At 37.6% G+C, this 26,421-nt stretch overlaps 1 protein-coding gene across 4 annotated transcripts in view; it reads right to left on the reverse strand.

The window, feature by feature from the left end:
- Window positions 1–26,421, reverse strand: part of LOC124595566 (mitochondrial dicarboxylate carrier-like) — a 97,291-nt gene that overhangs the window by 28,317 nt on the left and 42,553 nt on the right. For 3 of the 4 annotated variants that reach the window (XM_047134352.1, XM_047134351.1, XM_047134353.1), the window contains exons 4-5: window positions 14,797–14,963; window positions 7,202–7,409 (exon numbers count right to left, since the gene is read on the reverse strand). In XM_047134352.1, coding sequence (XP_046990308.1) covers window positions 7,202–7,409; window positions 14,797–14,963 — 375 coding nt within the window. Of the gene's footprint in view, window positions 1–858; window positions 1,086–7,201; window positions 7,410–14,796; window positions 14,964–26,421 lie in introns of all 4 variants that reach the window. The other variant, XR_006978224.1, reaches the window with a different exon arrangement.

A 26,421-nucleotide genomic window follows, 5' to 3' on the forward strand; every position in this document is an offset into this window, starting at 1 on the left:
AATCTTAAGTGTACTCAACAAAAAGTAGCAGTTCAAACAGCAGCAGCAGAAGACAACAACACGACACTGTATTTTAAAAATTCTCTAAAAATGAAGAGAGATGTGAAAGCTCTTAAAAAAGCAATCACCACTTTATACACAAAATGCTTGCACGGTGTCGCAAAATCAGTAAGGTCGTTGATAAATATGGCACACACAATAGAAACACCTATCTATTGTCAAAATACAAAAGCTAAAACATGATCTTCACAAATTTAATTTCATAAAGGGAAGTTATTCCTGCAGGAATTTTTACAATATAGATAGTCCAGACCAAAAGACAAATAGAAAGAAGGAAGTGCCATGTGGAGAGTAAACGATGATCTGGAAAAACCACTGCATTCATACTGAAATTTAATTCATTGGCACTGTCAAAAGATACAAGGGCTACATTCATTTGTGTTGAAGTGAGAGGCAGCATCTTCAACTTAATAAATATTTTAAACATCAGAATGTCCTAATAGAACAAACATATTGTACTCTATCAACTGTCGTAAGAAACCTTCAACAAAGAGGTTCCAAAAATCTAATCCCACAGCTCCCAGACATTTCCTCTTTCACAAATTTTTGGGCACATAATGTAGTATTTTATTTTCTTACCAACATTACAAGAAGTTCAGCTGTTGAGGTCCTCCTCCTATTGAAATAACTGTGTCTTCTGAATATCTGGCAAAACACATACATCTAACATTGGTTTGGGACAATTCTCCATCAATGTTCTATTATTATGCATTGGTTCTCTGTCAGAAAGTGTGGAGAGATAGGAAGACAAGCAGTTATGTAAGGGGAAAAAAGGGTATAAGAAGATTCTAAACTGACCTCTTGACTAGTTAAATTGGATGCTGTGCAGGCAGCTGGGCTCTGTTCAATATACAAACAGTATCTGGAAACAGATGGATCACTTTAGAAACATGATCCACCAGTCTGTCAAGTCCACAGTAGTCTTGTGACCAATCAGAAAGCAACATGTTCTCTGGTGAAGTGGAGCTGCCATGTATGTGACACTGCAGATACTTGATGCAGAGAACCTGATTGCCATTTGGATGCTGAGAAGAAATGCCAAAATATTATTAATGAGAGGTAGATAATTTTCCAAATTTTACCATCCATTCACTGACTGTGGAAAACAAATCAAGTTATACAGTAACAGGCAGAAGCAGCTACTGGAAGATACTTCTGTAAAGTATACTAACAACCAGTTTCCACTAGCACTAGTCCCTTCACACTGCAAACTAAAGGCAATTACTTGAAGATTGTATAACATTAAGTTGCATTTGCTACAAAAATATGGCACAAACAGAAACATCAAAGTAATGTAAAGCACTGTAATTAATATTTTGTGTTGTTGAAACTGATGAAAATAATTTATAATTCCTCTTTATAAAATATTATGTAGTATTAATCCTGTTATATAATGGATTAACAAACAAAACCACCACATATTTCTTCTTGCAGCTTTATTATTACTTCTACTCTCAAAGACATAAAATGAACAGTGTGTTTAGCTACGATCCTGAACATCATCCCAATCCTTGTCAATCTCAAGTGGGACGTCCTATTGCACAGTACAGGTGTCTTCAGAACTAAGGTTCGCACTATTCCATCTCTCTCCAATCATCTTTCACTAATGTGTACACTCTTCACATGTGCCTCAGCTGTGTATCTTCCTGTAAGAGAACAATATTTCCCACTCAGAATATGAAAGGTTTCTTGTGAGGATTCTGGGCTTCACGATGGTGTCTTGAGTTCCTGAAGACATTCTTTCTTCCATCTCCTTATGACGTAATTTTGCAGCATTTTTCTTTCCCTCACCTCTTAACAAAGATCCTCCAATATAATGGGTACAGGACGAGCAGGAAATGTGGACAGGCATTCGTCAGTTAAGAAATGGCTTGGCGTTAGTAATACTGAATCAACCTGTGATTGGTAGCAAGTTGATGGTGGCTTCTATCTCCACAAACAAAGTTCTAACTATGAGAAAAATGTTCACATTTGTAAATATTGCTGAGTTTTGGCTGCATTATGCATTGGTGACAACGAAAATTTGTTCACAGGCTGGGACTCAAACCTGGATCTTCCGCTTGACACAAGTTGTTGCCTTGACCGCCTCAGCCACTCGAGCACACTCCCCGGACCAACCCAAACTTCCACACGTCACAGTTTTCATCTACATCCTATATTTGCATATACCATATCGCCTGAATTACAAGGTTTTGTCTCCATAACAAGAAACCATGTTTCATTTAATTTCCTCATATCAATCAGCACTAAATAGAATGCCTTCAACAGCTCCTTAGTTGTCATCCAAGTATCCTCAGAGGAAGATGTGTCTGCCAGTACTAGAAATTGAAGGTTTTTAGTCTATAGAAGACTGAAACTTCTCCAAAAACCTAGATCACTTCTCTCTTTCTGCAGAAAATAGCTCTAATCTGATGGCTGAAAGTTTGATGGTAAATGTCACAGGTAATTGAGCTGCCATAGCACCTGAGAAGCTAATGCAAATGTCAGGTGTGCAACCAATGAAGGTAAACTATCTACAGTCTTTCTAGTTGTCTTCAGAAGTGCCTTCCTGAGGTGTCGATATATTCTTCACACTTCATGACATTGGCGCCATAGTCCGTGTCAGAAAGCAGACTCTGGATTGCACTGTCAAACATACTTGAACAATCTATGGTCTCTCCCAGATTCATCCAAAAGCACTCATGGTCTGTATCTTTGCTTATCTCTCTTTCATCAGCTGCTGTAATGAAGCATGTTACTAGTGTTCTTTCAGTCTTTCATTTCCTTTTCAAATTTCACAGGCATATATCTGTACCTGTTTCTGTCACAGTGCCTTTAAGTGCCACTGCATGCAGAGTATCAAAGAATATAGTACTAAGAGCTGTCATAGATGGAATTGTCTCAGATTACCATTATGTGGGAACAGCCAAATAATGTAGTAATATGAACAAATAATAGATGGCATTGCTTGCAGTTCAATATTTTATAACCTTAAACTGTCACTACTTTTACTATTAATATTCCAAAATAGCAACAGTAGAGTGCATTCAGCCCATGAATGAATTGCACAACACTTGCAGAGCTTATTCAATATACATTTGCCAGAACACTAAAAAGTACTATTTTAATGATGTGCCAATGTTATGTAACTGCACACTGCACTTATATATTATGTTTCTGCTCTTATTTCAATTCAAGGACATGGGAAGTGCAGAAAACACTTTTTGTCTTGCTCCTGCACTTCCCCTCCAACACATCACTAGTTCCAGGGTTTTGACACCTTGTTATATGTCATGAATTGATAAGACACTGTGTGTCTTTTCTTACGGCATTATTAGCACTTCTACCATCAAAGATATTATATTCTGGAGATAAATGAAGAACAGAGTATTTATTTACAATCCTCACCATCCAACCCTTCCCCAACATATAAGCTACAAGCTGGAGTGATCCACTATTCTATTTGTCACATCATTTCCATTTCATTTCATGTATTAGCCTAAGTTTTCTTGTAGTAATTGTGTGTGTGTGTGTGTGTGTGTGTGTGTGTGTGTGTGTGTGTGTGTGTCAGTCAGTGACACAACAAAACTCATCACACCCAAGCTGTGATCTTTGTTTCTGTAGTAATGAAGCATAGCTGCACTTATCAGGGAACATGAGCAAACAGAACAACTGATTTTGAAGTTCTGGAAATCATAAGTTACATCCAGAGCCTCTGCATGACATTAAAACAGGAATATTCAGTATACTTTATGCAACACAAATTATTTGACCAATCTTTTTCCACCAAATTTATGACAGATTTATGAATAATTTGCACAATATTTTTCTAGAGGCATAACAACTAATGAAAAGACCTACAGTCATTTCATATATGACAAGGCAAGAGTACACAACTCCAATTTGTCTATGATAATATTACTAGGCCTTTCAGTTGATAGGACATTTCCTAATATACATATGTATGAATAAAGTAATCTAGAAGTAATTCCCATAATTAGCAGTGTGAATAGATTAGTATTATTCACAATTTGGTTTTGGTACACTTTACAGAACCTGTCTGCAGAGGCTGCTTCTGTCTATTAATGAATAACTTAATTCGATCTCCATCCCTAAAGGTTCTTCCTCATTATGGGTTTTTTGGGAAATGATATGTTAATGAATGAATGAATCTGAATGGTCGAATGAACCACAAAGACACCTGTGTCATCTGTTAATGAAAAAGTATGTGTTGTAATTGTCTCACCCTCCTACACCAACAAGGAATATGATTTCTTACAGGTCTCTAAGGATATCAACCATGAGTCAAATCATACACTATGGGCAGCACTTCCATCACTCTGCTCTCACTGTGAGTGGTGCCACAACATAGAAACACACCCATAGTATACTTCATTCCAAGTAGCATACAATGGTTATCTCTGGATGGGCTTAAAAGGAGCAGTTCAGTCCCAAATATCTGCATTCAGCAACCGCTTTGAGGGAGGGATACAACATAATCTCAGTTCATTGCTGAGTACAATGTGTCATCATTAATTAGCAGTCCATGCTCCCCAGTCATGGCACCATTCCAAATGCAGCCGTTAGTGTTGTGGTTTTAATGGCAGCCGAGACATGGGACAGTAATTCTCTAGTCTGGCTGTTGCTTGTCTCTGACCAATTGCGTAGGATGACACTGTTTGTAGCATGAAGTCCATTACTTGTTCTTGGATGGCAGGTGCAGAAGAAAAGAGGTCATGATGTGCTTGATGCACAATACAGCTATCTTCCCTTGTGGTTGTCAGGCATAATCGACGGGAACCTTGACAATGAATATGCCTGCCGTCACATTCCCATGCAGTCCAACATTGGGCAACTGTTGCATCTGAATTCCCCAAAAAGCTGTTACTGCATGATTCAACATGCAGGCCAAATGGAGACTGACAATTATGACCTTTCAAACTATGCCAGATTCTGATAATGCCATCTCACATGAGTACATGGAATTTCCAAGTTCTTCACAGTGGTCACTAAACATCTGATGCAGTTCATGCGCCTTATATACCCTACCAAGCCTGGTAACTACATTAAACACACATCACTAATGCACTCTGGTCACCACCGTATTTGTCACAGAGGATCACAACTCTGAGTAATGTACCTGATGAACTCTGTGTACGTGTACACAGTTACGTCGTCATGTGCCCAGGTATATGTATGTGCACTCCATAACTCTGAAAAAGTGTTTACCCAAGGCATACAAAAGTTCTGTCTTGTTTATGTGCCTTTCAACTATAAACTGTCTGGTCAATGGTTACTTTTATTCCCAAAATTACTTAAATAACTTCCTATTACTATATAAATATACCAAAGAGAGAGAAAATTAGTAGCCCTTAAGAGCAAACTAAAGATTAAGGTAAAAATGATAATATCAATAGCGTACATTTTTGCTCTGATTTGTTTTTAGTTGTCAGGACAACTATTTGAAAAGATGACCCATTTTATGCTTTAAAAGCATCCCTGTCTAGGGTTCAGACTGGAATTTTATGTACTGGTGCAATAGGTGTTGGGCAGGAAAATGCAAAGCTCCATTTATTCCAAATGAAATTCAAAGAGGTTATCTCAAGCATTCCTGCTATAATTTATCAGAATATTCGCACTCTGGAATGTAAATTCTACTTAACATTTATGTTCATACTAAATATGTTTTGAATTTACCAGTATGTAGACAGCTAATAGAATTCTATGTAAAGTAACATAAACATTTAGTCTCAAGTATCTGACTAAAACAGCAGTCAACTAGTGTAAGAGGAAGAATGGCTTTTTACTTATTATTATTTTGGAAGTAATTTACATATGTGAGTGGATCAGAAAAGTTTTCTAGTCAAGCTGACATAAGTCATGAGGCATGATTTGATAAGCATGCTTATTAGCAAGAGGCCTCTCACAAGGAATCATCTCCAACATTCATGTGTTGTGACTTCTGGAATCTGCAGGAAACTCAAACCACGATAAGCAGATACAGATCTCTGCAACAGGCCTTTCTAATGCAATTTTAGCGTGGTGATGAAAGAGTTACCTCATTCCACATGAAACTCAAAGTTCTCTCAACTGTTATTATTTTTATTTATTAATGATTATGTATAAGAATAAAAGCCATTTCTAATACTTCAAAATATGTCCAGCAAGTTACTTAAAAAGCAAAAGAATGGAACACTTCCTAAAGCAGCACACCAATCATAATAGTATTGCCCAAACATGCAGGCTATTATCTATAACTATCAATGTACAACTATACAGCAGTAATACATAAATTTACAAGTATTTACTTTTCATAAGATGCTGGAAACCAATACCACACACTGTCAAATAAAACAACATTTTACAATGTTGTTATAAGTTTTAAATCTTGCTATTACACTTAACAGATTTATCATTTTATGGTATGGTTTCATACGGACACCACAACAAAATGTTTATATAAAACATTACATTAACAAAAATAAACAATAGAAAGTCCAGGATAGAATAACTACAATATGGAAAGGATGAACTGCTAAGTCGCAGACAGGCACAGTGAAAAGAATACTAGAAATATATAAGCTTTTAGACAAAGTCCCTTATCAGAAGCAGAACTCTCACACATTAACACTGCAACTACTCCGCATTCAGGCTCTGGTGACTGTAGGCAGTAGCATGTCCAGGTGATTTGTTGTTCTGTGAATGTGTGATACTTCTAAATTGCAATTTTTTCAAAGAAAATGCCTTTTTTGGATGCTGCACATCGACATTTTTATTTTTATTTATGCATCCAGATGCATTTCGCCTTTTTTAGAAGGCATCTTCAGTGGGTGAAAAGGCGAAACGCGTCTGGGTGCATAAATAAAAATAAAAATTTCGATGTGCAGCATGCAAAAAAGGCATTTTCTTTGAAATATCTGCAATTTATATACAACAGCTGCAAAACTGGCCACTACAAGAAATGTGTGAGACTTCTACTTCTGACGGAGGATTTTGTCTGAAGGACATATTTCTGGTATTCTTTTCATTGTGTCTGGCTTTGGCTCAACATGTCATCTGGGTGGTGAGTAGCAATCTATGCTTTCCATGTTGTACAGAAACAAAAAGATGGTTTAACTAATATACAGAGACAAAAATGTCATCTCAGGTATTACGCACTCACCGCCACAATGCTTGCTAGGAAGTGGGTGCTAATGTTGTCTTTGAGATCTAAATAATACATTAGCATGCCTTTGCACTGGTCATAGAAAGTTAGTTGACCCACAGTCATCAATATCGATCGACCAGTAGCCATAGTCGCTCCTGAGAAAAGTCCATGCATGCCTTCTTCTTTGTATATGCGTGCCAGCCCGTCAAATACATGTCGATAACTATATTTGCAAACAGAGCACAATGAAATTGCATTCTGAAAATAAGGTACAATATTAAGAATTTTAGATTAGATTACAACCACATAAAAAGATGATGAATGAATGTATAATTCATCAGCAGGAAAAGAAACAACTTCACATACAAAACCACACATTCTTCAGAATTTAGTAACCACTAAATAAAAGAAAGTAACAATCATCAATAGGCCTACTGTCATAACTGCAGTTTTATGATACAATCATTACTAATTTATTATGACAGAAACAAAATTAGTGTTCATAAATTCAATGATTGTTCACAATTTAATATGACTAGCACAAAAAGAGAACATTGTGCACCCAAACAAATATTTTCCACCTGCATTAATCTTGCTGACAAATAATATAAATCCTTCTGAAGCACTTAACAGAGAACTATTGTGAACATGATCCACAAGACACGAAAATAACTAACTAGCTAACAACAGATCTGAATTATTCAGCAAATGACTTATCATAGTTGATTGTGTGAGATTGATTGCACTCTAAGTTGTGTGGTACCCCACATAAAAAAAAGAAAGAAGATAAACTTATGTTGATGCTTATGAAAAGTGAAGAACTAAGAGAACTCTTGTGGTCTTACTGCAATAAAAAAATATGAATCTTCTAATTTTCAGATGCTAAGTCAGAAAATAGTGTTTCTTGTTTATATGTTTAGGTATTGTGCCTCCTTCATTACGCAGAAATTCACACACTGTTCACTTTATGTAAAACTATAACACAGTCCAAAGTTATTGCAATAATATTGCTACCTGCTTCCCAGAGAGTTTGGATACAGTTATAAATGTTCTATTTTAGTGGATTACATTACTGTTGTGCCCAGCCTTTCTTTTTTGTGATAACACTACTGAATTTTCTTCAAATGCATTATTGACACTTTTCCCTTAGTTAAAATTTCCAGGTTGACATACTGTGGTCAATATATGAAACTATTTTCTGATGTTTCATCTCTGACTGCAGGAGACATCTTCAGAGGTAAAATGGCCACTGCCTGCAGTAATGCAACTGCTTTACCACAACTTCCGAATGTTATCACAATGTACCAATAGCAGCTACAATGCTACATAGTGCCGCAGTTGCATGCCCGGTATGGGACTGACACACACGAGTGCAGCATCTACCATCTGATGGCAGGATCTCATCAGGCACACCACTGGCATTGCCTCCGCCATTGCCACAGTGACCAGCCAATGTATCATCTATTGGTTCTCCTATCGTCCAATCGCCACTCGCCAGATTTGATACGGCCCACATACCTGTATTCAGAGAATGTGTGTTACTCTCTTGTTACAGTGCTTCTCTCACTGTACAGCTCTATGGACTTGTGATTTACACACTTACTGTAACATCACGTTCAGTGTCAATAAAAACCACCTGTTGTGTGTTTCTGTTTCCTTACGTGAGTTATTACGGAGGTGGTGACATGTTTGGTTGCTCACAACACGTGGACTGTGTTTTGATATGTACGAACTGTGCTTCAACACTCAAATAATACCGTCAATACACTCATCACTTTTGCGTGGGTAGAGTTTTACCACTATCACAAGTAGCCTAATCAGTCATACCTTGCCTGGGTAGCATAACTGCCATGGCTAAGTTGCAAGTTCAGTTTGTGTAGACCTTGCATAAGGAGTACTACATCAGTTCAATAGTTAGGGATGCCATTATTCTGTCAGCCCATGACAGAAAAGTTCATCAGTAAGCCTTCCAGTTTGTTGATCCATCTTTGGAGGAGATCTTACAGATTGCACATTCCTTTGAAATTGCCTAGGCAGCAGGCAGGCAACTGGAAAGTTGGGCCAACAGTGCAGTAGTGCAAATGGAGTATGGACATCAACAAGCTTCCTCATTCAGTTACATTCAAGCCTAACAACCAGGAAACAGTGTTTATTTGCAGTAAACTGTGAACTTTTTCCTCTGGACCTCACTCACAGCAGGCGCTAGAACAAGCTAACAACCTCTTTCTTCTTGGCAACTATGTTTTTCACAGAATATCAGGATAAATTGCCCTCACAGATGGGCTGCCTGCAATAACTGTCAACGAGAAAGTCACATTACAAATGGTTGTTGTACTAGCACACAATTTACAAACCAGTGAAATGAAATAGCGACGAATATTAATGTCATCTAGAGAGCTCCAAATTAGCAGGGACAAACAATTCATTTATTTCTTTACATATTGGGAATCAACTCATAAAATTTCAATTGGACATGGGGGAGCCGACACTCTGATCAGTTACAAACATATGAACAGTTAAGTGCCCAGCATTGTCCGAGAAAAAGACACTTAATTACAACAAAATATCTCAATCAAAGCTAACAGTCACTTCCTTCTTGCCCAGCATGCTTTTCTCAGCATACCAGGATAAACCATTCTCACAGATAGGATGACTGCAATAAATTTCAATGAGAAGGTTATGTTAAAAGTTGTTGTACTAGCACACAACATACACACAGTAAAATGTCATTAACAATGAATATTAACGCCATCCAGACAGTTGCTAATTCCAAATTAGCAGGGTCAAACAATTTGTTTATTACTACATGTACTGGGAATCAGTCGATAAAATTTCAAGAGGACACAGGGCCGTCGCCCCTCTGATCAATGTTCCCACTTACCAACAATTAAGTGACTCAAGATTGACCAGCACTAAACGACGCATCACAAGTGAATTTACAACATAAAGCCTCATATAAAATTGTCAATCATCATGTAACTCTTATAGTGGCAAATAGCACAGTAGCACAAAATCTTTTCAGTCTGGACGTCTTCTCTTCATTTGATTCTGTCATTAGTGATTCATTAAATTGTGTTTTAGAATAGGCTCCTTCCCAAAATTAGAACAGATTTGTAGTGAATTCCTGAGAGTAACTTTGAAATAGATATTACCATAAAGCCATTGGAATGTCCTCAATGTTTTCTTGCTAGACCCATACCGATCACTGTGTGAGAGCAAGTAAAACTGGAACTAACATATTAATGACTTCAGAAGTAATTGAGTCAGAGGGCAATACCTTTCATGACAACCACGAATAACATTAACAAAAATTGCACCTCTGTGGGAGTATTTTTAGGCTACTGTAAATGCTCAAACCATCATAGATACACATCCTATTCCATGGCTTGAGAAATTACTGGCTATACTCCCGGTCGGCCAGTACTTCCGGCACATACCTCCAGCAGAAGCTGGACTAAACATCCCAGCAACTTGTGGATATTTAACACACCTTTCAGACTATTCAGATATAAGCAATTAGCTTTTGGTATAGCCAGCACACTTGGGGCAACTAATGCAGCCAGTTCCTTGTTGCTTAACTTAGACGACAGACTTGTCCAGCGGTGCTATGAAACGGTAACACTTACAAACTCTACAAATTCTTTACCAAGTCCTGCAAGAAGCTGGTCTCAAATGTAACTTACAAAAGCCAATTATTTTCACCCATCTATTGAATGTCTCAGCCATACAATCTCAAAACAAAACTGCTAACCAACAAACATATTGCTGCGATCAAAGCACTTCTGTGACCAACCAACATAAAAGAATTACAGACCTTTAGGGAAAAGTAACTTACAACAGTAAACTCATTGCACAAGTGGACAAATTTCATATCCTCTAAGTGCACTAAGTCACAAAGGGACCCCCTTCCTTTGGTCAGATAAGTGAAAAAAGGCATTATACATGCTTCAAACAAAAACAAAAAAAAAACTTCTGCCCCATACTTGGTTACTTTCCAACTCAGCAAGCAACTTCTACTTACCACCGATGCCTTCCAATATGTCACACTGTGACACTGACAGGTGAGAATGCCCAATAGCTTTCATATCTAAAACACTGAATCCATCCTAGCCAAATTATTCACAGATCAAGAAAGAGGCCCCAGCTGTAATTCCATGTAATCCTGTATGGAGTTAGGTTCCGTCTTGTAGCAGACCATAAACCACTTATTTCATTGTTTGGACCACCTCCTCAGCTACTGGATAAGACGGCACAGGTTGAGTCAATATAACTATGAAATTCATTTTCACTCTGTCACAACATGCAAACACTGATGCATTACCATGTTTACCTATGGGCTCACATCTATCACTTGACACTGAAGAAATATTATGTACTCTTTTGGATGATGAAGCCCAATTGATGATAGACTCCTTCCCTGTAACCAGCACCCACATCTGCAATGCTGTAGGCACTGAAGCAATTAGGCCGTATATCCCCAGCTACATATTACATTGGTGGTCAGAATGTCCCTGTGTATAAATATTTTTCCTTAGGGCACTGCCTGATTTTCAAAGATGGCATTATTTTGCTCACAACTGAGCTCAGTGTGCCAAGATTGGTTATATGAATGTTGCTCTGTGCAGATATCCTCAAGTTGCTTCATTAAGGCCCAGCGCCATTACACTGGTGGCCATCATTAGTTCCTGAGCCCTCCAACCTGCCATTTGATGCCTATAATACTCCAATTCAATCCTCACCAGTTCTGGAAGCAGTACACCTATAGTGATTAGCCAACATACCATCTGCCAGCATTTAAGCCAGCTCTCTCCTATCATTCAGCTGCCCCTCACTAGCTTTGATACTGCCTACATAACTGTGCTTTGCGAATGTGAGTTACTCTGCTTGTGACTGTACTTTTCTCTTGGGGTAGCTCTTTGGGTTTTTGATTTGCAAATTTACTATAGTATCATGTTCCGTATCAATAAAAACTGTCAATTGTGTGTTTGTGTTGCCTTATATGTGTTACTACACTGCCGCTGCTATTTTATTTCCAAAGATGTTTTCCATACTCTCAGACAAAATACCAGTGAATAATTTTATGTACTGACCACAGCCTGTCAGCCCAGAATTTGTAACTGAAGTAAAGATCATTGCCACACATTACTTGGTATCACTAACTTCATCCTACCATTTCTCTCCTTAAATATAATATTTGTTATCAATTTCTCAACTTTTCTATTTTAAAGTAATTTTAATGAGAGTAGTATTTTTCTCAGCACTGCTCCCTCAGTGATAAAACTATCTCACTTCTTCAGTTTTCTACAAAACTTGGCATTAACCAAAAAACTAAATGACCATATCCATGTACAGTACTCTATAGGCTCCTAAAAAACCTATTAGTTTTTGCAAAGTTATTGTTGCTTCAATTTATTTTCTTTCTCCAAGAAAATTTTTCCTCTCCAAAAGAAAATTGTGCTTTCAGCGTCAGTTTTCTAACCTTTCCCCTCTACTTTTTTTTGCAAATATCAGCTGTTTGGAGAGGAAGTTTTCTATAAATGCTAAGATTCATATTTTATTATGCTATGTGCCATTGTAATTCTGTCAGAGACAGCAAAGGACTTGGAAGAGCAGTTGAACGGAATGGACAATGTCTTGAAAGGAGGATATAAGATGAACATCAACAAAAGCACAACAAGGATAATGGAATGTAGTCGAATTAAGTCGGGTGATGCTGACGGAATTAGATTAGAAAATGAGACACATAAAGTAATAAAGGAGTTTTGCTATTTGGGGAGCAAAATAACTGATGATGGTCGAAGTAGAGAGGATATAAAATGTAGACTGGCAATGGCAAGGAAAGTGTTTCTGAAGAAGAGAAATTTGTTAACATCGAGTATAGATTTAAGTGTCAGGAAGTCGTTTCTGAAAGTATTTGTATGGAGTGTAGCCATATATGGAAGTGAAACATGGACGATAAATAGTTTGGACAAGAAGAGAATAGAAGCTTTAGAAATGTGGTGCTACAGAAGAATGTTGAAGATTAGGTGGGTAGATCACGTAACTAATGAGGAGGTATTGAACAGGATTGGGGAGAAGAGAAGTTTGTGGCACAACTTGACTAGAAGAAGGGATCGGTTGGTAGGACATGTTCTGAGGCATCAAGGGATCACAAATTTAGCATTGGAGGGCAGTGTGGAGGGTAAAAATCGTAGAGGGAGACCAAGAGAGGAATAAACTAAGCAGATTCAGAAGGATGTAGGTTGCAGTAGGTACTGGGAGATGAAGGAGCTAGCACAGGATAGAGTAGCATGGAGAGCTGCATCAAACCAGTCTCAGGACTGAAGACCACAACAACAACAAACAACAACATGTGCCATGGAATTGGTTAGGAGATAAATCAATGTACTAAATAAATCTGGTGCTGAAGATGGACTTGGTAAGCAAAGTGAATATTTAGGCTTACAAATGATGATTTAATTAATTGTGTTTATTGTTTTGACCACAACCAGAACTTAAATCAAATGAAAATGCTAATGAAATCCAATTTGATTAACCAGTATTTGAGACTGGAGCGACGTAATACTTTCAGGATTCTTTCTTTAATGACTACTGCCAATCAGGTTATCTTTGAGTGTCTCATTTTGCACCATTGTCAGGTGAATTAAAAATATAGCAGCACTCAAATGTTACCAAAATGCACCTGACAAGATTCGAATACTTTTCCAGTTTTGTGTTAAAGCTTTTTTCCTGTTTACTCCCTTTATATTTATTTACTGTCCAAATTTTTACTTTTTGCACTGCATTACCACCACACTCTCTGTTGTGGATTGGCAAGAGAGCCAACCCACTATGAGAGGAAGCCGAAAGACACGCAGACTGGCATGAGGTCTGGAACAGGTCAAGGAAATGAGACTAACAAAAAACATACATAGCTGCTGGAATACTTAACTTTAATCCATAATTGGTGAACATCGCTCTTGGCGGTACATGTTTTACAGCATCAATAGTAACTGGTAATGGCGCCTTGCTAGGTCGTAGCAAATGACGTAGCTGAAGGCTATGCTAACTATCGTCTCGGCAAATGAGAGCGTATTTTGTCAGTGAACCATCGCTAGCAAAGTCGGCTGTACAACTGGGCGAGTGCTAGGAAGTCTCTCTAGACCTGCCGTGTGGCGGCGCTCAGTCTGCAATCACTGATAGTGGTGACACGCGGGTCCGACATATACTAACGGACTGCGGCTGATTTAAAAGCTACCACCTAGCAAGTGTGGTGTCTGGCGGTGACACCACACTCTCAAAGATGTTATTTACTGTATGTTTCTTCTTCAATCTAAATGTGTAACTTCTTTTCCAATGTCACTTACAAACATTGTAACCTCTTTGGTGACAATACACAGTAAATGTCTGAAGATAGCCCTGTAAGCCAAAAACTGGTAAACACAATAAAAGTAATGCTGTAGAACAAAAGTGAATTAGTGCTTTTCATTTATTACTTTAGTTAGGGATAACAGCTAAAAAAGTCATGGAAACACAGTAACATATTGATGGTGCTATACAAAACATTGTCTTATAGTTACATATTGTCAAGGAAATAATCAAATTTGTGTGCATTATATAAACATACTAACTTTCTCCTTTGGTTTTGAGGAAGTTTCATATCATTCTGCATACGAACATTTATTACATCTGCTGGTGTTCCAATGAAACCACCAATTGTACCACCAACTGCTGCTATTCCTATTTTAAGGTGGAAAGGAACATTATTTCCTTTAGGGTCCATGCGTTGCTTCACAGCCTGAAATCAGTTAGGTTTCGCATAAGCTGTCAATGCATCTATAGTACTAATAGATAATTACTCCACAGGTGCCTCCAACTAATGGTAAAAGATAAGTTCCAAATTGCAACAAGAAAAGATTAAAAACATAAAAAATGAAAAATCTATCATCAGGCATGAAACAGATCACAAGCAGTATGGAAAGGGAACAACCACACTCTGGTATTTAGGAAAAAGTTTTCCTTTTGCCATCAAGTGAATCTCCAATTTCGAAACCAGGGCATTCAGTATTCACTTTTTTTACTGAAAATAATCTTATAACATTTAAGAGTATCCATTATTAAAACTTCAAACAACATAATGATATTTAAATGACATCATACTCATTAGTAACTTATTGCCATGTTCCACTGACCATATTCACAAAAACTATTACAATGTTGAACATGTCAACCGAATATTTTGTTTGAAAACATTTCTAAAAAAAAAAGTGAACAAAAAAGTTTTGCACCACATAAATATCCGCAAACACATACAAGCTTGTAGTCAAGGTGAACATTAAATGAAAGAATAAACCTTACGAAATAAAAATCTAAATACTGTAACTTGTGTTGCTGTGTTGCTCTATCCCATGCACATTTCAACTTCCCTCAAGCATGCTCAGTTAGGTCCATGTCATATCTACAAATAATTGAGACCAATCCATTTGGTTGATTACTGCCTCCTGGAGGAAATTGTCCACTAAGTGAGTGTAATATGCTTGTCCATTATTATCTTCAAGGATAAACCTATTGATAGAATACTGGTGGTAGAGTTGGACAATAAGTTGGAGAAACCTGTCGCAATAATGCACAGCCGCCAAATTACCTCTGATGGTGATGAGAGGTGTCCAACATCCCTACATTATCTCAGAACAAGATACAACTCCCTGCTCTCCATGGGAGTGCACTTCTGAGACATGCATTGATTCCTGGCCACCTCCGCACTTTTCTACATCTACATCCATACTCCGCAAGCCACCTGACGGTGTGTGGCAGAGGGTACCCTGAATACCTCTATCGGTTCTCCCTTCTATTTCAGTCTCGTATTGTTCGTGGAAAGAAGGATTGTCGGTATGCTTCTGTGTGGGGTCTAATCTCTTTGATTTTATCCTCATAGTCTCTTCGCGAGATATACGTAGGAGGCAGCAATATACTGCTTGACTCTTCGGTGAAGGTATGTTCTCGAAACTTTAACAAAAGCCCGTACCGACCTACTGAGCGTCTCTCCTGCAGAGTCCTCCACTGAAGTTTATCTATCATCTCCGTAACACTCTCGTGATTACTAAATGATCCTGTAACGAAGTGCACTGCTCTCCATTGGATCTTCTCTATCTCTTCTATCAACCCTATCTGGTACGGATCCCACACTGCTGAGCAGTATTCAAGCAGTGGGTGAACAAGTGTACTGTAACCTACTTCCTTTGTTTTCGGATTGCATTTCCTTAGGATTCTTCCAATGAATCTCAGTCTGGCATCTGCTTTACCAACGATCAACTTTATACGATCATTCCATTTTAAATCACTCCTAATGCGCACTCCCAGATAATTTATGGAATTAACTGCTTCCAGTTGTTGACCTGCTATTTTGTAGGTAAATGATAAGGGATCTATCTTTCTATGTATTCGCAGCACATTACACTTGTCTACATTGAGATTCAATTGCCATTCCCTGCACCATGCGTCAATTCGCTGCAGATCCTTGTGCATTTCAGTACAATTTCCCATTGTTACAACCTCTCGATACACCACAGCATCATCTGCAAAAAGCCTCAATGAACTTCCGATGTCATCCACAAGGTCATTTATGTATATTGTGAATAGCAATGGTCCTATGACACTCCCCTGCGGCACACTTGAAATCACTCTTACTTCGAAAGACTTCTCTCCACTGAGAATGACATGCTGCGTTCTGTTATCTAGGAACTCTTCAATCCAGTCACACAATTGGTCTGATAGTCCATATGCTCTTACTTTGTTCATTAAACGACTGTGGGGAACTGTATCGAACGCCTTGCGGAAGTCAAGAAACACGGCATCTACCTGGGAACCCATGTCTATGGCCCTCTGAGTCTTGTGGACGAATAGCGTGAGCTGGGTTTCACACGACCGTCTTTTTCGAACCCGTGCTGGTTCCTATGGAGTAGATTTCTAGTCTCCAGAAAAGTCATTATACTCGAACATAATACGTGTTCCAAAATTCTACAACTGATTGACGTTAGAAATATATGTCTATAGTTTTGCACATCTGTTCGGCGTCCCTTCTTGAAAACGGGGATGACCTGTGCCCTTTTCCAATACTACAATCTTCTAGAGACCTTCGGTACACTGCTGCAAGAAGGGGGGCAAGTTCCTTCACGTACTCTGTGTAAAATTGAACTGGTATCCCATCAGGCCCAGCGGCCTTTCCTCTTTTGAGCGATTTTAATTGTTTCTCTATTCCTCTGTCGTCTATTTCAATATCTACCATTTTGTCTTCTGTGTGACAATCTAGAGAGGGAACTACAGTGCAGTCTTCCTCTGTGAAACAGCTTTGGAAAAAGACATTTAGTATTTCGGCCTTTAGTCTGTCATCCTCTGTTTCAGTACCATTTTGGTCACAGAGTGTCTGGACATTTTGTTTTGATCCACCTACTGCTTTCACATAAGACTAAAATTTCTTAGGATTTTCTGCTAAGTCAGTACATAGAACTTTACTTTCGAATTCATTGAACGCCTCTCGCATAGCCCTCCTCACACTACATTTCGCTTCGCGTAATTTTTGTTTGTCTGCAAGGCTTTGGCTATGTTTATGTTTGCTGTGATGTTCCCTTTGCTTCCGCAGCATTTTTCTAACTCGGTTGTTGTACCACGGTGGCTCTTTTCCATCTCTTACGATCTTGCTTGGCACATACTCATCTAACACATATTGTACGATGGTTTTGAACTTTGTCCACTGATCCTCAACACTATCTGTACTTGAGACAAAACTTTAGTGTTGAGCTGTCAGGTACTCTGAAATCTGCTTTTTGTCACTTTTGCTAAATAGAAAAATCTTCCTACCTTTTTTAATATTTCTATTTACGGCTGAAATCATCGATGCAGTAACCGCTTTACGACTGCTGATTCTCTGTTTTGCATTAACTGTTTCAAATAGTTCGGGTCTGTTTGTCACCAGAAGGTCTAATATGTTATTGCCACGAGTCGGTTCTCTGTTTAACTGCTCAAGGTAGTTTTCAGATAAAGCACTTTAAAAAATTTCACTGGATTTTTTGTCCCTGCCACCCATTATGAACGTTTGAGTCTCCCAGTCTATATCCGGCAGATTAAAATCTCCACCCAGAACCATAACATGGTGGGGAAATCTACTCGAAATATTTTCCAAATTATCCTTCAGGTGCTCAGCCACAAACTACCAGTATAAACTACCAAAGCGCATACCAGCTATGAATTACACTCCGTCACTGCAACAGTTAGTTTCACTAGAGAACAGCACAGTTAATTTATTTTAGTATTGTATTACCACTGCTATAAAAATCAAACTGATTGTTCATTTGTGAATAAATGTATGATGAAGCTGAAATTAATATTCCCCTGTTTACAGAGATTAACATAAGATGTCTGAGTGTGAATCCCACACATATTTCTAATTATTTCCTTTTATGTGCTGAATCAATTATTTGTTAATGGTTTATTCCATATCATTCTCCTCTAGCACATCAAGAAGCATAACACAGTGATTGAATCCGAACTTTTTTTTTTTTTAGGAAATGCGAAACACTTCTTACTTACTTCCTTCGTATGGCAGATTATGAAATTCCTTTTCATCACAGATTTGTGTTTACCTAAGGAGTGTATTTCTGACAAACCTTGAAATATTCGGATTTTCTTTTACTAGTTATAACTTTTAAAATAATTTGGTTTCATCAAGTTTTGCATCTGTTCCCAAGGATCTACAAAGTTTTGTTTCTGTAAAGATGGATGTGTATATATTATCATAAGTTAAAAGTAGAAAGACACCTTAATACTGGCACAAAGGAGAAAAGAAACTGAGTTAATGACTATAGTTGACTGTGATTACAAATATGTGACGCACAGAAGACTAAAAGTAGTTAAAACATCACAAACTGTAAGTCCTATTCTGAACCTTCTAAATTACAGAGCAACTCACTGGAGGGGAATTCTGCCTTATGCAAGACATCTCTGTTGTTTCATTTTCAAGCAGAGATGTTTCAGCATTTTTTGTGCTATCATCAGTGGGTTTATTTGTCTGTTTTCCTTCTCACATGAAACTAATGGATATTTATACTAGTAGCTTTGAGTTTAATGTGCAACTTACAGCTTGTCATAGTTTTCAATGTTGTGGTGTTTTCACTTTATTTGTGTTGTTTTTCATGATTTGTTCACCAAGCAAGCTTAGTGAATAAATCATAAAAAGCAATGTGTGATGACAGAAGCACAAGAAATAAGTGTGTTACCTCAACACAAAGAAAGCAAGAACACAACAACATCAAAAACTGTGATAAGCTGTAGATTGCATAGCAGATCCAAAGCAACTGGCATAAATATCAAATAGCTTCATGTAAGAAGGAAGATAAACAAATAAACCCACTGAAGTTGGCAAAAAAGTGCTGAAACACTTTGAGTGAAAGCTGCTGTGTCATCCGAACAAGACACAGCCCAGGCAACAGCACAACAGGTGCAAAGAAGCTTACTGATGCCAGTGCAGTAGAAACGCACCACTAGTGCAAGTTGCACAAGCGCCACAGGAGGTGCTGAGGATGAAAGTATTAACTTCGCCTTGGCCAATTGCTGGCCGAGTACAATCCACCAATGACTGGACAACGATGGGCAGAAGCCCACTCAGCAGATAGAAAAGCAGCTCTCACCGCACTTGGTTACAGATCATCGACCAGGTCTGACTTAGACGGAGAATGTCATCTAGTGAACTCTTAGACGTGTACAGATAGTAGTTATTATTGCATTTTCTATGTACTGTGAAGTTTACTTATGATTATCTGCACTTAGCCATTCAGGACCTTTTTTGTGTTATATTACAAGCAGTGTTGCAGACTTCATTATTCAACAAGACAAAAGATAAGTAAACCTTTTAACTCATTTGTGTGACTTTGTTACTACTTTGTTGGAGTGTTGTAGAACCTTCATTCTCCAATCCTGTTACCTGACCATGGGGTACAGGTGTGTAATAGTGGCAGGGAGAAATTGTCTTAGTGGTGTATTTCACCAGAAGCCATTCTACGATCTCACAAACTCGGCCTACCATAAGAACAGTGGCAACTTGGCCTCCATAGCAGTAGCAATGAGGCTTTTACAAAACTGGTGACAAGGGTTTAAAAAAGAAACAACAAAGGTGTCTTGTATAAGGCATAATTTCTCTCCAGTTTTCTTAACAAGCACAGAAAGAGGAACTGCAACATTCGCAAGATGATTCCTGGCATCACCTTATCCTCTGGATGAATTTCAAAGTCTGAGTCCTCCTCTGTATTGTTGACAGCACAGATTATATTCTTGTAGAAAGCAAGATTTTTGTCCCCCACTTTTGCTTTTTTTAAGGCTCTTCCAAATTGGATAACATTTGATTCCATTGCTTTGCCACGTTTGCATATCCCTTTTCCTTCAGCAGCGTCCATTCTATATGCCACTTTATCTCTTACTATTGCATTTCCATGTTTACTTCTGGTTATCACAACCCGTTTTACAGGGCAAATCTGAAGTGCCACTGACTAGGTGGCTTAACGACATCAGCAACTGCATCCTTCCAACACCGACTGTCAACATCTAATCTTAATTGGAAAACTATTCTATGATCACTGAGCGCTTAATTTTACTCACTAGGTGAGGTAATTGTTACTTAACCCTGAGAAATTCTTATACTTGACCAAAAATTCTGGCCACAGAAGCGGCCACCATCATCCCAGTCGCCAACAGTTATCAATCAATGGTGGCTGGATAGAGGACGGCCATGAGAATGGCCGAAAACCAACCCATAGAAGACATGGCCAGCTCTCATTTGGCACTCCCTGTCAGGCAATCTGAGCATCAGCTTTCATGCACCACTGTGGAGGTTGAGGAGAACTACAAAGGATTCCTGCAGCAGATCAAAGAGTGGACAACAGCATTCTTCACTATGAGGAGCGCAGGAAATGAAAACGTGTACTTCCCCCTTCCAAATGCTGAAGATTTCAGAAAAGTCAAAGTGAGGCTACAAAGCTCTCACTTCCTTCCTAGGCTTATAATGCTGTCCCAGTCAATCGCGTCAGGCCAGTGTTCTAGGGTTTCTCAAAACACACAGGCCCTGAACTCTGAAAAAAAAGCCCTGGAGGACATCGGATCTGGTGTGTGCCCAGTGATGTGCATCAAATCCACTCACACACAGAGAGAGATGCCTTCACTAACTGCTGATCACCAACAGCAACTGTGAGAACAAGAAGCTCTTTTTTATGCAGAGGGTAGCTGACACTCTGGTCACTGTTGAACATTTACGGAACAAGAAAGGCCCTCCCTAGTGCTTCTGTTGCCAAGGGGGTGGGACACATAGCACACCACTGTACCTTCCCCAAGGAAAGTGTGAAGTGCGCAGGTGAACACGTCAGTGTAAGATGCCCACTACACAAGATCAACCCTCACAAGTGCAAGAACTTTGATGGCTAGCAGGTTGCAGCTACCACGGACATGACTGTTTAAGGCCTCGGTAGCCCACTAACATTGAGTCCCACTTGTAAAATGATGCCCTCCTCTAAATAGCATTATCTTTCCTCAACAGAAGTAATAGATACCAAAAATATTTTTTTTTTTTTCAAATTTTGAATAGGTTAATAATATCTCAGCTGGTTTTCTACAAGAATTTCATATGATTTTGTACACGATGTATTACATTTCAGACTAAAATCCATAAAAAGAAATTACTTTATTTTCATTGTTACAATTCATATGTACTAGCTCTGAATTCACAGTTGAAATTATTTTCCTTTAGAAAATATTTTAAATTACAAAATATTTGGCACATTTAAAATTTCTATTATTAATTATGCAATTTAGTGCAATTTTTTAAATTTATTTCTGGATTCATTTATAAAATAGTAATAGAAATTAATTTGCCAAGAGAATTTGTAAACCCTTTGTAATACTGTTAGTAACGCAGAGTGAGGTAGTAGTAGGCATGCCTCTGATGTGATTGGATGTGTTTTTATTTTTCAGAAGAACAATATAATTTTTTGCTTTGTTGAAGTGGAAATTGTGACAGTGTGATATACAAAAATGTGAGTGAGTAAAATTTTGAGTAAAACAAAAAATTCAGAACTTATTATGTCAACTGGAACAATGAGAACCTATAATGTCAAAAATATCAGCTTCAAGAATCAGCCCCAAGACGTGAAGAACTGTAGCCAACTATGAGAAAAGGAGATAAGTAAAAAGTTTATTGTAAATCTTACTCCTCGTGACACTTATTAAAAGAGTTAACCATAAAGACGGAGACAATCAACAAATGGTGTGAGTGAGAGGTAGATTATAAGTGGTGGCATCGCCCAGGATCAATTGACTAATAATGAAATTTTGTCTGCTGCAGAAGAAGGGAGAGTGATTTGTGTCATCTGCAGTTTGTGTGTAAATGAATTTCTGATCACGTGAAGAAATAAGACTGAGAGCTGCCTAACAAAGTCGTATCAACACTGACGATGCACTACCAACAATGATGGACCGGATCGAATGAAAGAGGAATTTACAGCTATATTCAGGGACATCAAAAAGGAAATATAAGAACAAACTATTTGTGAAATTAATTTGTTTGTGCACTCATGTGCTTGTTAGCAAACTGAATAGAGATGAGGGTAGGTGTAATGTAGAAGTGAAAGTTGTGGGACCCAGTTAGGCCATGTCTGAGGCTAGTGAAATCGTAGACAGCTAAGAAACAATAGAAACGGATATTTTGCAGTTAATTTTGGCAACACTAGAGGAAATGAAGACAGATAACAACAGCAAATTTAGTGCAGTTATTCGTTATCTGAAATAAGAACTGAAAACAATAGTAAAATGGACAGGGTCAAAGAGCAAATGGACCAACTCAGTAATCAGGTTTCAGAGCTAAAAACTGAGTTGTCAGAAGTGTTAAAAAGTGTGAATGAAAAAATTGATATCTTAGAAAATAAATTTATTATTTTGGAAAATGGGTTGATACTGAATCGGAAAGACAGTTAAAGAATGTTAATGACGTCAGAGTTGAACAAAAGGCCGTAGTGGAAAAAATGGAACAAAACATCATCAGATAAGACCAAAAAATTTTCAATGTTGGAAACAATATGCAAACTAATTTAAATTTTTTAGATCAAAAGATTTCAGCAGTTCAGGAAAATTGCATTCACAAAACTCTGTGTTCAAACAATGGTATTGCATGGTCTAACACTCCTATCAAAAGTTTTCCATCAGACAATTTACATCCAGTGGATTTTCTCCACCACTGTAGAGAGAGTTTTGTGTCAGGCATGAATGACAATTAAAGAATTAAATCTGTTAGAAGATATGTTGAGGCAAAGTGCTGTCATGGGTAAATTTAAATTTAAGTCAGTGGGAAACATATCAAAGTTTTGAAAAAAGTTTTTTAAATAAATTTTGGTTGGAAGCTGAACAGGGGAGAATTAAAAGTGAATTTTTGAATGGTCCCAATTATAGGAATAGAGACAGTACTCTCAAAGAGTTTTGTAAGAATCGGCTTAAAAAATTAACATGCCTTGACAAACCATTTGACGAAATGTCATTGATTGATACACTTAAAGGAGATTTCCAGAAAGGTTGCAGTGGGATTTAGTACACGGGCCTGATGATTGTCTTGAACAATTTTTACGATATGTTGAGAGGCTGGATAGGGCAGTGGAAAGAAGTATGTACCATAACAATAATAATGATAGAAATCACAATGGGAATAACAACAGAAACGGAGATAATGGTAACTTCTATAAGGATCAAGATGCTAATACAGAGACAGAAATCTTGAACATCAGCAGGATAGAAATAATGAGGGAAACCATGGGCAATTTAATAGAAGAAACAATATAGAAGTAACTACTCGGGAAACAGCAGTCCGCCTCAATGGAGGTCCACTGTTTTGGGGCTAGGAAACACAACAAGTACAGGACCCCCAATTTACACTTGCAATTAGACAATAATATGGCAATATGGCATGAGTATCTGAAGTTGAACAGAAGGAATATCAGATTTCTCATTTATGTTTTGATCAAAAGTTTTGGGGTACTATGTTTAATTATAGTTATGTAGGTGCTAATCACAAACCAGAATGTGAGAGTAGTGAAAATTTTTTATGTAGTATGTACTAATGATTTCTTCTTTTTGTTGTAAAACAGTGTTACTGATGTATGTAAATCAGGTGATGACTATATTGGATCTGAACTAGGTGGTATTTTTTATGTAGATTGAATGAGAGTTGTTAAATAACTGAGGTTGGTAAGTCTGAGACTGGTAGCCTATTGCAGATGAATGTAGGTGAGGTAAGTAACTTTGATGGCAAACAGACTTCTGTTGTTAATGATGTTGTTGAGAAGTAATTTTGGAAGAAGAATATGATGATGATGATGATGAGTATCACATATTTGTGGAGTTTAAGAATAATGAAGTTTCAGAGGTATTTGTGAGTGCTGTTGACAAAACAGGTGAGTTAAGTGATGTATGTAATGATGTTAGTGAGATTCATGGAAGTCCAGTCCAGTCAAAGCAGTTTTTCATTAATGTCATGCAGAGTAATGATCCAAAAGTTAAGGTTTGTTATCCGTAAGCCTAGAGAATTAAGGTGAAAACTTTTTTTAAGTTTGTTTGGGACAGATTGATGATAACATAGATAAATGTTTAGATTAGATTAGTTTTTCGTTCCATAGATCCGTGCTGAGGAGATCCTAATGGATGTGGAACATGTCAATTTTTTTTTTTTTTTTTAAGTTGAAATAACAATACTAATAGTATGAATATATACAATACATCATTTGTTTCTATTAAAAAATTCGTCAATGGAGTAGAAGGAGTTGGCCACTAGTAAGTCTTTCAGGCTCCTTTTAAACTAATCTTTATTTGTAACTAAATTTTTTATGTTTGCTGGCAAATTATTGAAGATGTGTGTTCCTGAGTAGTGGACCCCTTTTTGAACTAAAGTAAGTGCTTTTAAGTCCTTGTGCAGATCATTTTTGTTCCTGGCATTGTATGTATGAACTGAGATGTTTGTTGGAAAAAGAGATATATTATTTAGAACAAATTTCATTAAGCAGTAAATATACTGAGAGGCAGTAGTTATATACCCAGTTCTTTGAAGAGGTTTCTACAGGATGTCCGTGGATTTACTCCACAAATAATACGTATTACACGCTTTTGGACTCTGAAAACTTTTGTTTGACTTGAAGAGTTACCCTAAAATATTATACCATATTACATTATGGAATGAAAGAAGGCAAAGTATGCAAGCTTTTTCATTTTTATGTCACCTATGTCTGCTAACACTGGAATTGCTAATACAGATTTGTTAAGGTGTTTCTGCAGTTCTGTGGTGTGCTCCTCCCAACTGAATTTATTATCAATTTGTAATCACAGGAATTTAAGACTGTCACCTTCGTCTATCTGTTCTTCTTCATACTTTATGCATATGCTGGGTGGAAACCTCTTACAGGTTCTGAATTGCATATAGTGAGTCTCTTCGAAGTTTAATGTCAGTGAGTTGGCTTTAAACCATTTATTAACATCCATGAAAATATCATTAGCAGATCTTCCTAGAACTACACTTGACATACTATTTATTGCAATACTTGTGTCATCTGCAAACAAAACGAACTCTGCTTCTCGCAGTGTAACTGATGAGAGACCATTAATGTACACAAGAAAAAGCAATGGCCCTAAGATGGATCCTTGTGGGACACCACTTGTAATTTTTTTTTCCCATTCTGATGATGACTGATGACTTAATTCACTAGTCCCTTGCACTGACACCCTTTGTTTCCTGTTAGCGAGGTATGACTTGAACCATTTTGCAGCACTGCCCGTGACACCGTAGAATTCTAATTTATTTAAAAGGGTGTTGTGGCTCACACAATCGAATGCCTTTGACAAATCACAGAAAATACCTGCTGCTTGTAAATTGTTATTTAATGAATTAAGCACATTTTTCACTGTAGGTGTAAATAGCCTTCTCGATATCAGAACCCTTCAGAAATCCAAACTGTGTTCTTGATAATATGTTATTTGTGGTCAGATGGTTGAGGAGCTGCCTGTACATTACTTTTTCGAAAATTTTTGAGAATACTGGCAAAAGTGAAATCGGTCTGTAGTTTGATGGTATCTCTTTATCCCCTTTCTTGAATAGATGCTTAACATCTGCATATTTTAGCCAGTTAGGAAATGTCGCAGTTATAATTGACTGGTTAGACAAGTAACTTAGAATTGTACTAAAC

Source organism: Schistocerca americana, chromosome 2, assembly GCF_021461395.2.
Source record: "Schistocerca americana isolate TAMUIC-IGC-003095 chromosome 2, iqSchAmer2.1, whole genome shotgun sequence".
In the NCBI taxonomy this organism is placed as follows: domain Eukaryota; kingdom Metazoa; phylum Arthropoda; class Insecta; order Orthoptera; family Acrididae; genus Schistocerca; species Schistocerca americana.